Raw genomic sequence first — 14,377 nt, forward strand, 5'->3', positions numbered from 1 at the left:
TTTTATCTGTGAAAAACAATAGTGCTGATAGCAACTAAGCCCACACAGTATGAGAAAATAATACAAATATCCCAACTAATGTCTGAAGTGGTGTTACAGGTACAACAAAAGTAATCTTGTTTTCTTTTTAGAAGCAATGCAAACGCTTATGGTGCACAAGCACAGAAGGTGTTCACAAGGGTTGTCGTACTCAGCACATGCCTTTGGCTGATGGAACAGTTTGTGGTGTGGGAATGGTAAGCCTTTCTTTGTTTCTTGGTACTTGTGGATGGCAAAATTGTTGAAGTAGCTAAGAAAGATGAGTGCTTGTTGTGTGGCAACACTGTGTCTGTAGCATACTTATTGTATGAATTATCTACCAGGCTTTACCTGCAGTTTCTCTTAGTCCTGTAGTGTGGTGACATAAATAACATAGGTTGTCTGTTCAGAATAATTACTAAAATTTGCAGATTCTGTGTTGGTTAAAAGTAGGTGGAAGGCCTCAAGGGGAAAGTTGCTGTCTTTCCTTCTGTTTGAAAGTTGGTTTTTTTCCTCATCAATAGTGTTCCAAAGTTGAATTTCCTGGAAGCAAGACATCCCAAAAGTGTGTTTCCCACAGTTTTTCTTGTTGAGGCTGTTGCACTGAACCAGAATGATTTAAGTATGAGTGACTTAAATACAGAAGTACACTTTTTTTTTTTTTTGAAAGAAGGAGTCTTTGGATTAGCATCCTGGTTTCAGTAGATATTTGCACATTGTATCTGTTTCAGACAAAAATACAAAGCATGGATCAGTACCTACTCCAGTAGGGGCCTTAACCACATATAACTCGTGCTCATACACTGTTTTGCCTATTGTAATATAATTCCAGATACTTGGATCTGTTCAGTGCTAAAACCCAGGACCCCTCTTCTTTACACTTACACCCTTACGTGTAGGACTCTGCCTGGCTGTATGGGGTGTGGATTGAATGCTTTGACACATTAAAAAAAGAGGAAATAGAAGCTGGGCTTCCTATACCCTGTTCACTGGTTTATTTGGTAAAGAGTTTTTGGGTCCTGAGAGTCCAGCCTGGTTTTTTTGATCCTGTATCCTCTGAGGATATGACCTATCTTGGTCTGCCCATAAGGGTCATGAATTTTTAATAACTATAGTCAAGGCACTTGCAGAACCTTGATAGAAACAGAAGTAGTGGTGGAGGCTGGCTGAATGCAGTTATCAGTGAAGATATGAGGGGTTTAATTTTGAATTCGTATGTAGTTTGGGAAGTGAAGTTAGGCACTTGAGTTCTGTGCTGATTGAGTCTTTGGCTTCTCCATGTCTCAATTCAGCACCAGCAAGTGGAATTATTTTCTCTCTTGTCAGGAGCCTGAGAATAAATATGTCAGAGATGTTTTACATGCTTAGCTATGACAGTGATTCCCTGAAGTGTGGCACGTTTATCTTGTTGAACTGCTTTTAATAGTAGTGTGATTTGGCAGCTTCAGGGGCTGTGGGACCAATGTTAATTTTTTACCTTTTGATAGTTTCATAGATTCAAATATGATTAAAAATATCTCTGGTCTAATTTATTTGCATAATAGGCTACTATGTTTCACTTGGTTATTACTAAATTTTTCCCCAATAACTTAATCTTTACAAATTGGGGTTGGTTTGTTGGTTTGGGGTGCTTTTTTTTTCTTTTTCTTTTTCTGTTTGGAAAGACAGTAGTAGTGAGGGATTTTGAAAATACTGTCTTAATGGATAATGATTTGGTGGATAAACTTTCTCAAATTATTTCTTTCCTTCTTGCAAAATTGGGAAAAGTTATTTGAAGGTTCTTTTGGAAGCTTTGCTTGATCTGTCCATGCAGCTAGTGTTATAACGTTCAAGTCATTTTCCAGTCAGTCACTGATCAGAAAGGAAGTTAATCTCTAATGTTAAACTTCATGTGTAATTTTTAGTTCAGTTGACTTGACTCTAATTTGCCAGCCAGAGGTCTTCTTTTATTTTAGAATACAAAAACCTATTTTATGCAATTACTGCAGTGGAAAAAGTTTTCTTTAGGAAGCGAAGAGCTAATTACAGTCATTACCTCTGAAAGATGTAAGAAAGACCAGCAATTAATCTTGCAAATTGTCATCTGTTACTGCCTAAGAGACAGCTCCTTTCAAACTCAGTCAGCAAATTTTGTTGCTGTTAATGGGAAGAAGACATGGTGACTACTAATTGTAATTAATATTTGCTGGCAAGTTACAGAAATTTATGTTCAGCATTTGCAGCATTATTGTTGTGATGAGTACAGAAGATATTAATGTGAGGCATTTATATTTTAGCATAAACTTTTTAAAATTTGATTTGACAGATGAGTTTATTTTCACTGTAAGCTTTAGTTTTACTTCAGGTTGTGTGTCTGGTTAGTGGATCTTGTTCTGTGGACACCTCTAATATTCCCTGTATCTTCCTTCCCCAGAATACAAGATAGAAATCTAATAGTATCAGAAACTCTCAAGTGAATAAGCAAACAGCTTTTCTTGAGTGCCTTTGCTTCCTGATCTTGCCATGAGCAATCTATCAGCATGCACACATTCTGAAAGAGAATTCAGAAGAGGGGTGGCCAGCAGGGACAGGGAGGTGATTGTCGTTCTCTACTCTGCCCTTGTAAGACCCCACCTGGAGTACTATGTCCAGATCTGGGGCCCCCAATACAAGAAGGATGTGGAACTGTTGGAGAGGGTTCAGAGGGCCACGAAGATGATGAGAAGGCTGGAGCACCTGCCCTACGAAGAGAGACCGAGGGGGCTGGGCTTGTTCAGCCTGGAGAAGAGAAGGCTGTGGGAGACCTCATTGCAGCCTTCCAGTACCTGAAGGGAGCATACAAGCAGGAGAGGAATCAGCTTGTTTTAAAGGGTAGACAGTGGCAGGACAAGGGGAATGGATTGAAGCTAAAGGAGGGAAGGTTTGAATTAGATATTAGGAGGAAGTTTTTTACAGAGAGTGGTGAGGTGCTAGAACAGGCTGCCCAGAGAGGTGGTGGATGCCCCGTCCCTGGAGATGTTCAAGGCCAGGTTGGATGGAGCCCTGGGCAATCTTGTGTAGATCCAGGCCTGGAGGTTGGTGTCCCTGCCTGTGACAGTGGAGTTGGAACTCTATGATCCTTGAGGTCCCATCCAACACACACCATGCTATGATTTTATGATTCAATGATTCTCTGTTTTGTATGCCTCATGGTGCACACAGCAATAGAGCTCAGTGACTTCTTAATACATATATTATTAGTAGGTATGGGCAACATTTTCTTGAAACATTAAAGACAAAATGCAGTCTAACATTTCAGTGTGTTATAGAGAATAAAGAATATATTTTCTTGGGAATTTGAATGTTTCCTAAATTCTATAGAGTTGAGGTTATTAATTATGTATAATTAATATAACTAAAATAGAAACCATTTACTTTAGTTTGCTATCTAGTCAAATTTCTTTGAGTTGATCACACTGTACTTTGTTTATGCTAGAATTACCTGTGAAAATTTATTCTATTTGCTTGTTGAGCCTCTGCTGCAATTTCTGAAAATTTCTCTTCATGTCCTTTTATTATACATGCTGAGGAGTGCTTAGGTTGGACAGTAGCCTGTAGGTAGCAGTTCTGCTGAGTCTGAAAATAGTTGCTCACTCCACAGATATTCACATTGCATCTCATCAGTTCAGGTACTTTTTGTTTGCCTATTTGTCTTCACAAAGATTGATAGGAAGTGTGAGCTTCCCCCAGCTCTTTTAACATTAGAGACTTTCCTTGAATCAGATGATGTGGTCTTTAAATTCTTTGGTCTAATTGGTATTTCAGAGACAATATTATAGTAAATTCACCTAGATATGCTATATGTAAACATTTGCTAGTTTTGCAGTGGTGAATTTCTACACTACACACTGCAGGACTGTCCTAGTCACTGGTTGAAAGTGTTTCTGGTGGTTTTTTAGATAGAGATATTATTAAATACAAAGGTATGCATTCCTGCATTGCTTTCCAAAATCCATTTATATGATATAACTAGAATATAAATTTGTAATTAAAATATTCTTTTTATTATGTAATTTATTATGTAATGACATATAATGGTGAAAAATATTTTTCATGTCATCTCTCTGTAATCAAAGTTACTATGAAATTATCTTCAGAATTAGGAACTATGCTGTATGAGTAGGCAGAGCTAATGATCTGCTTGGACGATGTTTCCCATTGCTTTCTTTTACTATCCAATTTTTTTTTATTTTTTGGTAGACTATTCAAGAACTTTTGTAGTGAGACATTTACTCTGAGACAGTACAAAAGATTTCTCAACTTGAGCATAGGAAGTTTTGGTTTCTGATTTTTTTTTCCCTTTCTTTATGGGATTCCAAAAAAGAAGTAGGTTTGGAGAGAGATTCAGGTTTTACCATGTTGATTACCTTTGTTCAGATTTAAAAAGCACCAACAAGCAACAAACTCTCAAAAACCAAAGAGAACAAAACACAAAAGAATGTTAGTAGGTAGAATCCCTAGATTCGCTGGATTTGTTCATAATTCTCAATCTACACGATACCAGTTTTCAGAGAACCATTGATGTCGTTCACTCAATCCCATTTTATGGAGGACCTAATTAAAAGGAGTAGTAGGCTAAGTAAGTATGTTTTATGGAAATGTCTACACTGCTAGCTGTAACCAAATTGGTTGTAAGCCAACAGATGTACAAACTCTCCTTACACATATCCATCTCCAACTCCCACCTGGCTCAGAATCACGACTTCTTTATAATGGAGTCATGCAGTTTTTAGTAGTGTAGTTTATGAGATATTCAAATAATGGTAGCTCAGCTGTTGGAGCTGGTGCTGCACATCTCAGGCAAAAGGCCCGCCTTGGAAGAAGACCAGCTGGTGAAGTAATCTCTCTTCTAGGTGTTGGTTTGGGGTTTTTTTTTTGGCTTTTGCTGTGGGTTTTTTTGAGATGATCAGGAGAGTTACACTCTGATCTTTCCTGGATTCCTGAATAGTAGACAAATATGACCATGTTCCATTGATTCCTTGGACATTAGAAGAGTAAGGTAGGAGGTAGCTGTGGAGTTCTGACACAGACTTTTCATGTCCCAGAGCTTTCGACATAATGGTAGTTTGATACTTAAACACCACTGAAAAAACAAATGTCAGAGAAGTCTGGAAAAAGCTGTTTAGCAGCAAGAAAGAATCCACTATACAAATAAGTTTGATTGGAAAGCATGTTCTCTGTGTGTGTGAAATGTTCATTACTTCTATTAATTCTAGGTATATATTGTATATTGAGCTAGTGTCTCTGAAATATATAGAACAGGTATGAAATGAATCAAGATTTCATCCTAGTCCCTTTATAACCACGTAAGTAGGGAGATACAGGGACAATTGAATATGTGGATGCAGACCAAGAAAGGATTGCTTTGATCAGTACAAGAAGTACCAGTCACTGATTCTAAAGTACGTTTGCTGATCTTCAGTGTAGGTTCCTACTCAGGTATTGATTTCTTTTAAGTTTTATTGCACTACTTGACTACCTTGTGAATGTAATATGTGAAGATAGTTAATCTGAAAGGATAATTCATTATGTGTGCATGTATATATATATGTAAAGAAAGTATAAAAGGTCAGATGTATTTTAAGAGTTGTGTGATAGGGGTGGTATGTTAACCATCTGGGAAGCAGCAGAGGATCTTTTGAACTACAAAAACAGTCAAGTATATTTAAGGGCTCAAACCAAGAATTTTTGCTATAAAGTGGGATTTTTGTAAAATGCTTTTCTGATGAGATGTGATTTCAGAAAAATTAAGTTTTCAGTGGAAATAGTTCAAGGGAGAAATAAAGTATGTAGATTTCTTGCAAGAAAAAAATGTAAGTGTTGGAAAAATATTAAAACATTGTCAGGTTTGTTGATAATTTATGTCATCTGAGTAATAAATGTAAGCTCTTCTGAGAACCCTTGCTAGAGTCATAAAGACCTGAGATGCTGTAGCTACAACTTCAGTTAGACATTTCTCTAAGCTCCATTTCCTTTGTCTTGTATGGTCATTTTACTAAGTGCTCTATTTTCACTACTATAGGCTCTAGGCTCTGCTTCTTACTTTGGTTCTTTGAGCAATGTGCTTTCTTGACTCCATATTGTAGGAGGAAGCTGGAGAGCAGGCAGAGGTCTAATATGCATCAAAATTTTTCCTTACCCCCATTTCCAACAGGCAAGTCAGAGAGAAGTCTGTAGCGATACATTCATTCAAGGGAATGAATGGAAACATCCTGTAGAGGTAAATACACCACGAAACAACAGCTCTGAGGTTTGTGGACTTTAGGCATTTGTGTGAGTGGGTGCTCCTATCTTCGCTCCTTCCTCATGGGATTATTTGCTGAATCTCTGTAACTTCTAAGATTCATACTGCTTTCCCAGCTCTGTGTGACTGGAATATATTTTGAGACAGTTTATGCTCAGACCTCACCTTCAGGCCGGGTGTACAGTGAACTGGACTTGTGCTGCAGTGCTGTGTTTAGTGTTTACTTGCTTTGTGGTACCAGCTATGCCCATTTTCCTTTCCTGCATTCAATCCATCACGACTTTCTCTTCCTGAACTATTCAGTAGCTCATAGTCATTCTCAGGGCCCCATCTAGACAATCAGGAGTGAAGAAACTATTTTATAAGGCAAAATGCAAACAGAACAATACAGCTGGATATTCGGAAGGCAAAATGCATGACCAGTTCTACAATGCTTTGTCCTTGTAATTTTCTCCTCACACCTGTCTTCAGTGTTCCGTCATATTCTTATCTTTTAAAAGCACCAGGATTATCTGTGAAAACATGTCAGTGTCTGAAAATAGATTAATAGTTTTTCTTGAGCCTCCTTTTCAGTGGGGCTACACAGAGCTCTAATGCATGAAACTGTCCTCATACACCAAGCATCAGTGTTTTGATATTGGCCCCAAGATCTTCAAACACCTTGTATATCTCTGGAAATACTCTGCTAAGTATAGGCAGTAAGAGTGAACTTAGAGTCCTTTTCCTGCTGTGAGTCATACCAGTCTGTGTATGAACTGATTTCAGAAGAGCTCTAGTCCTGTTCTGCGTGCATCTGTCACTCTCCTTGATTAGTTGAAATCAAGCATAGTCTGGCAATTAATCCTTTAATAACTTGGTTCAAAATTTCTTTCCTGGAAATTCAGCAAGTTCAATAAACTATGGGATACGTTGACAGTACCTAAAATCAGTTTATCAAATTATAGTTTAATCCATAGGCAAGAGTCAAACTGCATATTATAATCAGGTTCATTGATCCAAAATTTGAACCATTGACTCTATCTCTCATATCTGAAGATACAATAACACGTGGGTTTGGGTCACAATTTGTGCCTTTTTGACAGAAAAACAACTGTTGGCCTTGGCTAGAGCAGAGTTGCTGTAATCAGTATGTTTGGAATTGCAAGTGATACCCTCTTAACATGACACATATATTAGCCATAACAAATGTAGGGAAAAAAATGTTAGCAAATACATTGAAGTTTGTGGAAGTTTTGTGTATCATTGTACTCTCAGTGAAGAATGATTCAAGCAAGCACAGAGGAACATCTGGAATGCGTCTGGAGCTGGAGTTTTCTACTGTGACTTCATCATGTTGCTTCTGTAGGAATGCAGCAGAGTAATAGCTGGGACAAGTTTGTTGAATAAGCTATTAAAATCCCAGATGTGAACATGTGCTTTGCATTTTTATGGATCAAAATAACGCTGTTGTGGGTATAAAATTTCATTTTACAGCTCTGTCTTTTCCTGAATTCTCATAAATGTTTTTGGGAGTGGAAGAAGAACCTAAACAATAGGTCACTGTCCCATATTTGGATGCAGTATTCATTTTGTGAAGTAGGATTTAGAATATTCAGTGTATAGTAGTAAAAATTCTTTCCTAAGATGCTAATGTCAGTTTTTTGGAAAAGCAAGGTCTTAATGTTTCCTTATAGAATCATAGAATCCCTAGGTTGGAAAAGACATTTGAGATCATCACGTCCAACTGTACCTTTCTGCTACTAAACCATATCCCTAAGCACCTAATCTATCTGTCTTTTAAATACAACCAAGGATGGTGACTCAACCGCCTCTCTGGGCAGCCTGTTCCAATGCCTGATAACCCTTTCAGTGAAGAATCTTTTCTTAATGTCTAATCTGAACCTGCCCTTGTGTAGCTTGAGGCCATTCCCCCTCGTCCTACCACCTGTCACTTGGGCAAAGTGACCAACACCCACGTCTCTACAGCCTCCTTTCAGGTAGTTGTAGGCAGTGATAAGGTGTCCCCTCAGCCTCCTCTTCTTCAGGCTAAATGACCCCAGTTCCCTCAGCTGCTCTTCATAAGATTTGTTCTCCAGCCCCTTCACCAGCCTGGTTGCCCTTCTTTCCAGGACCTTGATGTCTTTGCTGTTGTGAGGGGCCCAAAGCTGAACACAGCACTCAAGGTATGGCCTGACCAGTGTTGAATACAGGGGCACAATCACTTCCCTGGTCCTGCTGGCCATGCTGTTTTTGATACAAGCCAAGTGCCATTGCCACTGCTGGTTCATGTTCAGTCTGCAGTCAACCAACACCCCCAGGTCCTTCTCCACCAGGCAGCTTTCCAGCCACTCCTCCCCAAGCCTGTAGTGCTGTGTGGGGTTGTTATGTACCTAGTGCAGGACTTTGCACTTGGCCTTGCTAAACCTCATTCTGTTGGTCTCAGCCTATTGATTCAGCCTGCCCTGATCCTTCTGAAGAGCCTCCCTACCCTCCAGCAGAGTGACACTTCCTTCTAGCTTAGTGTCATCTGCAAACTTACTAAGGGAGCATTCTGTCCCTTCATCCTGATCAACTGGACCCAGCACTGAGCCCTGGGAAACGCCACTTGTGACTGGCCTCCAGCTGGATTTAGGTCCACTTACCACAACTCTTTGGGCCTGGCTATCCAGTCAGTTTTTTAACCAGCAGATGTTGACCTTTTACCTAGCTCAGCCATATCTTTTGTTTCTAGGTACTAGATCCTAGGTAAGAAAAGATTTCGGTACAAAGGTACCCTAAAGGTATCTTGGAAAAAGTAATGAAAAGTATCAGTAAGCACTGCAGTGTGAAAATCGTGTGTGGGTACCTGGTGATATAATGGTGTCTTTTTGGTGTTAAGTTAAAGCTTTAGTCTTAGCATCAAGCAAGTGGTGTTATGGCAGGTTTTCTGGATCATTTAAATGACTGCATGGCAAGAGAGATCGAGCTTTTGTTCTGTGTTTGCTTTGGGCTTGAAAATCACCTTGAATGGTCATATTCTTAGAGGAAGGCATTCAGGGCTTAAAAGGGAAGTGCCATGTGTGAGTGTTGGTATGATGAAGAATTACACTTGCATGTAATTTATTACCAAGTTGGATTAGGAACTCAGGCAGAATTCAGAAAGGAGAATTTGGCTCTGTGGTAAATTTCTATTTTGAGAGCAAAATGATTGTTAGTATATGACCATAAGTATGAATATAATAAAAGCTAACAAATTAGAAAAAAAATGCTTTTAGGAATTATCTAATGCTGTGGTAAAACCACTGAACAGCATTGGAGTTTTATGTCATTCAAGCATATTCAGAAGGATTGCACACAATTTCTGTGTCTTCAGAAAAAAAAATGTTAATTGATAGTTCCTAAAATAAATTTTTAACACTGTAATACCTCTTGAGAAATGCTGGGAAATATTTAAGTTTGTTTTAAGAAGGGGTGGAAACCTGGAATTATTTTCTCTTCGGTGTATCAGAGGTTCTTAAATGGTTTCATGTGCCAGAGACTTCAGTTCCCAAAACCCTTCTAGACTTTAAGCTAATTTGAAGCTGGTTTGTGTCACAGAGAGCAGCTTCTAAAATAACAAGCAGTTGAGTTTATGTAATCTGTTCTGATGATTCTAGTGACTGATCAATTTATGTATTACGGGGAAAATTTGGAATAATACAACCAGGAGAATCTCTCCTGACAACAAACCTACTGATCAGTCTAATCCTGAGTCTGCAGTCCTCTAAAATAATGAATTCTCTCTGTAGCGTATGAGCACTGACCCCATGTAGTCTGTCCTGCCCAGTGTCTTGTCTCCAGATGTGGGCAGTATTTGATGCTTCAGAGGGTGTTTGGAGTCAAGGACAAAGTTGAGGACATGTTATCCACATAGATGCCAGCAGAAAACATAGTGCTGACATTATAGTATCTTGTAAATATTCTATTTTAGTATTTAAGTTCTTCTACAATGATGTGATCAAATCTAGCACTTGTTTTTTTCTAAACCATACAAGTCAATCAGAATTCCAACTGCCATAAGTCATCAGTAGGATTAGTGCTGGTAAGTCCTGCAGGTTCTTTGGGAAAAGTCACCCATGCACCAATCATAAGATTCTCATTTAGAGTTTTTAGTCATGTACTTTTTAAGTAACCACTGAAGTGGATAAATATTTGCAGAGTCAGGGCCTTAGATAGCAAATACTTAACAGCAAGAGATCAATCACTTGGTTCTTCTGAAAAAAAAAAAATAGCAATTATGACTTATTGTAAATAATAACAGTTGTACAGATATGGGCTGATGAACTCTTAAAGCTGATATGATCACAACAGAATAGTCTTGTAGTCTTTGTTGTCTTAATAATGTAAATCCCAGCAGGAGAAATGAAAATTGCACCTTGGTGTAAGTTTTTAGTTGAAAAGGGGTAGTTCTGCAGAATTAAACTCTAACATAAACATTGTAATATGATATCATTATTGTTTCTTTAAACATTAATTAATTTATAATTCTAATACTAAGTCTGTTACATTGATAGTAAATATAAAAATATTGCAAAATATAAATACATAAAAACGTAAAATTTTTCACCTGCTTTATAGGTGGGAGAGTCTGAGTTTAAGCATCATCTTTTGTTAGCATAACCAAGGTCTTAAATGCTTGAAAATTTGTGTGCTTTTCCAAAACAATCCCACCAACTTTTTTAGTTTTCAGGGTTCTCAGAACACCCTGAATTTCTTGGTGGTTTGTTATCATATCTTTTTACTTTTTGTACCATCATGAATTTCCAAATTAAACTGGAAGAATCTCATATGTACAAGACAACTGTTAAGTGTGGTTTTGAAGTTTGTGCCTGTGAAGAGATCAGGAATTCAAGATCAGTTTTGAGGTTCTTTACAGGCATTGGAATAAAAGGGAAAAGACCTAAAGATACATTCATCATCCAGAAGCTTTCCTAGATAGCAAAGTCTAGACAGCATATTTTGAAAATATGACTGCTGGGTAACATATCTTCAAGGAATTTGAACATCTTAGAAAATGTCCAGACCAGATTAAGAGTTATGAGCTGTTAAATAGTATTGTTCTTTCTGTGCCTAAAATACACAGTAAGCTTTTGCTTGACTTAGAAGTTTTATTTTGTTTGTCATCCCTGCAGCACTGCCGCCATGGAATTTGTGTGAGCAGAGAAATGGAGACCCGTCCTGTAGATGGAGAATGGGGACCATGGGGACCTTATAGCTCATGTTCAAGAACTTGTGGAGGTGGAATCAAGAGCACCACCAGGCTGTGTAACAGACCAGAGTACGTTTTTTTTTTATTGTGTTTTTACATTAGTGCATATTGAAGATATTAGGACATAATGGGTTACTTTAAAACAAAATGAAAGGATTGTGGATTGCACAAAGTACTTAAAAGCACAATAAAACCAAATGCGTGTCTCAGCCGTGTTTGAAAAGAGAGAGAAGTCTACAGGCTGTAACATGCAGAACACATTTAGGTTACTCTTGTCAACTTTGTCGTTTGTATTTATAGATATTTCTAGAGGCTGATTTTGGCAGGGTGTTTTTTTCCTAGCTTTACTTTAAATGCTAAGGGTTTCCTTAAGTGTTGCAATGCTCTCTTTGGACTAAAAGCTGCAAGAAGTACATGTGTTCCCTGGTAATCTTTTTGTTGAAACACTTGATTTCCTTTGACGTAGGCCTTTTTCATGACATTACTGCCTTAAACATCAACAAGGAACATGGGTTACAGCAGAGTCATTTATAACTTACTTTTATAATGAGAAACTTCCGTTGACTGAATAATTCAATGCAGGTTTCATTCTCTCTACTAAGTCAAGGAGAATTTTACCCAGAACTTCTCCAGAAGCAGAACCATGGCTGTACCCTGGGTAGTTTCAGGGTTTTTCTACGTCCTATCATCTTCTTGCTATCAGTGGGATAAATGAACCTCAAATGAATGACCCCAGGATTTTTTTTTTCTTTGAGTAAGGTCCAGTGGATTAGATTCCCATTAGATATGTCTGTCATCCTGTAGTAACTGATAGTATTGATATGTCTTTGATACATTCTTTTTCTTCTCCCCAAGAATCTACTAATACTGAATTGCTTTCTAGCAGGTTTTATAACAGTTAAGAAATATATTTTAGACTTTACAGCAAATAGGGTGTTTTCCACAGTTTTCCCTTTTTCAGTTCTTTTGATCCCCAAAGTGAAACTGATATTAGGACTACAGAAAAGAGTGCATCACCTCCTAACTCTGTCTTATTTCATTGTCACTCTCTAAAATAGTAATTCCAAATTCCTGAGAAGTGCTGGTTCTGTAAAAACAGGGCAATAATGTCTGCTGAATTGATAAAAGCATTAAAGTTAACAAGGCTTTTTCCTAAGCAAAATAATTATGACTATTAGGGAAGTAAAAAGGCAGTAGTCATTAATAAACATCAGTCGCTTGATTACTACCTACCTCAGCAGTAGTATTTTACATGGACTTTTTATTTTCTTCCACTGGGTATAAATGGGTGCACAGTGCAATAGGAGATAACACAGTGTGGGTGTGCACACACATGTGTAAGTCAGTAACGGAATGCTCTGAGAGATTTTCCCCTTTAGATCAGTGGCTCAGGCCACTTTTCATGAAAGATAGTGATTTTAGAAACTGAGTATGTTTTACCTATATCTATCTTTGATTGATTTATTTCTTTTTTAGGCCAAGAAATGGAGGGAAATACTGTGTTGGCCGCAGGATGAAATTCCGATCGTGTAATACCGATTCGTGTCCAAAAGGCAAAAAAGATTTCCGGGAGCAGCAGTGCTCTGAATTTGATGGCAAACACTTCAATATCAATGGTCTCACTTCTGCTGTTCGCTGGCTTCCAAAATACAGTGGTAGTAAGTAATTGTTTGGTTTGGTTTTTTTTATTAATGAAATACAAATGTTACTTTAATTAAAGTTTTCAAAACAGACAAGAAACCTGTTGGATTTTCTTTCCAGTTTCTATGAAAGATCGCTGTAAACTTTTTTGCCGAGTTTCTGGAACAACTTCCTACTATCAGCTGAAGGACAGAGTTGCTGATGGTACTCCCTGTGGAGCAGAAACCAATGACCTTTGTGTTCAAGGCTTATGCAGGGTATTTAAATCTAAACTTATTAATTATTAAAATAAATTTTAACAGATGGTAAAATAAATATTAAATATTAATCCAAATAACAATTACTGAAAATATGTAAATCAAGATGGTTTTAATTTACTTAAGTTAATTTTGATCCTTACCAAATTAAAGATCTGAAAATGGATGCAATTAAGTGAAGGACACAGAGCTGGATCTGAAGATCCCTAATCTTTTCTCATTAAGCCTCATATGTGAGAGAGTTAATACTGTCCAAGTGAGCAGAGAGAAACTGATCCAAAACTGGGATAAAGGGAGGAAAGAAGCATGCTGTGTGTTTATTGCCATCATACTTCTGCTATCAAAGAAATGGAAAAGTAAAAAATCCAAGGATAGGTAGATTAGGTGTTTATTATTTCACTACAAAATTGGGATGACCTGACCCCTTGAAAGGGATCTTTTCAGCATTCTTTGCTTAGTGACAGTTCTGGAAGTGCCATGAGATTTTTTGTGGAGAAGCAAGGTGCTATGTTATAACTCAAGCATTCTTTTGTCAATCCTGGGCTGTTTTGCTGATTGCAGTGAAATTGATTTCAGGATGAGGAGAAAATTTAGCCTTTTTTAATAATGTTGAATCAAGAGGAAAGAGGAAATGCCAGATAATTGTCCCATTCACCATAATTTAAAGAAGGGAGCTTAAGTAAAGATACACAAGCAAAAACTGTGCTTCTGCTAGTTTAACCAGTATAGTCTATGTGTATTCCTTTGCTTCTTTTGCAGTAATGGCAGACTGTAAGAGATTTGATGACCATGTACACATACATGCTGCTTTTAGGATTCCAAGACTTTTTAATGTAAATATAACTTCCAATTTATACGGTATATTGATGAGTGTTTTTTCAAAATACATAGTCTTTACATACTGTTATGTATTCTTATACAGTTCTTTATATACCAAGTGTATTTGGAGTGTACATATTTAGTGCAACGGCACTGTTGTGTTTTGCCCTTACA

The 14,377-nt window shown here is 37.6% G+C and overlaps 1 protein-coding gene across 1 annotated transcript in view; it reads left to right on the top strand.

The window, feature by feature from the left end:
• Nucleotides 1–14,377, top strand: part of ADAMTS20 (ADAM metallopeptidase with thrombospondin type 1 motif 20) — a gene marked incomplete at both ends in the record, with an annotated part of 99,163 nt that overhangs the window by 35,643 nt on the left and 49,143 nt on the right. The window contains 4 exons of the mRNA XM_084272636.1: nt 132–236; nt 11,410–11,555; nt 12,963–13,144; nt 13,248–13,384. Of these exons, the coding sequence (XP_084128762.1) occupies nt 132–236; nt 11,410–11,555; nt 12,963–13,144; nt 13,248–13,384 (570 nt within the window). The remainder of the gene's footprint in view (nt 1–131; nt 237–11,409; nt 11,556–12,962; nt 13,145–13,247; nt 13,385–14,377) is intronic.

This window comes from Gallinula chloropus (assembly GCF_964237585.1).
Source record: "Gallinula chloropus genome assembly, chromosome: 1".
NCBI lineage: Eukaryota > Metazoa > Chordata > Aves > Gruiformes > Rallidae > Gallinula > Gallinula chloropus.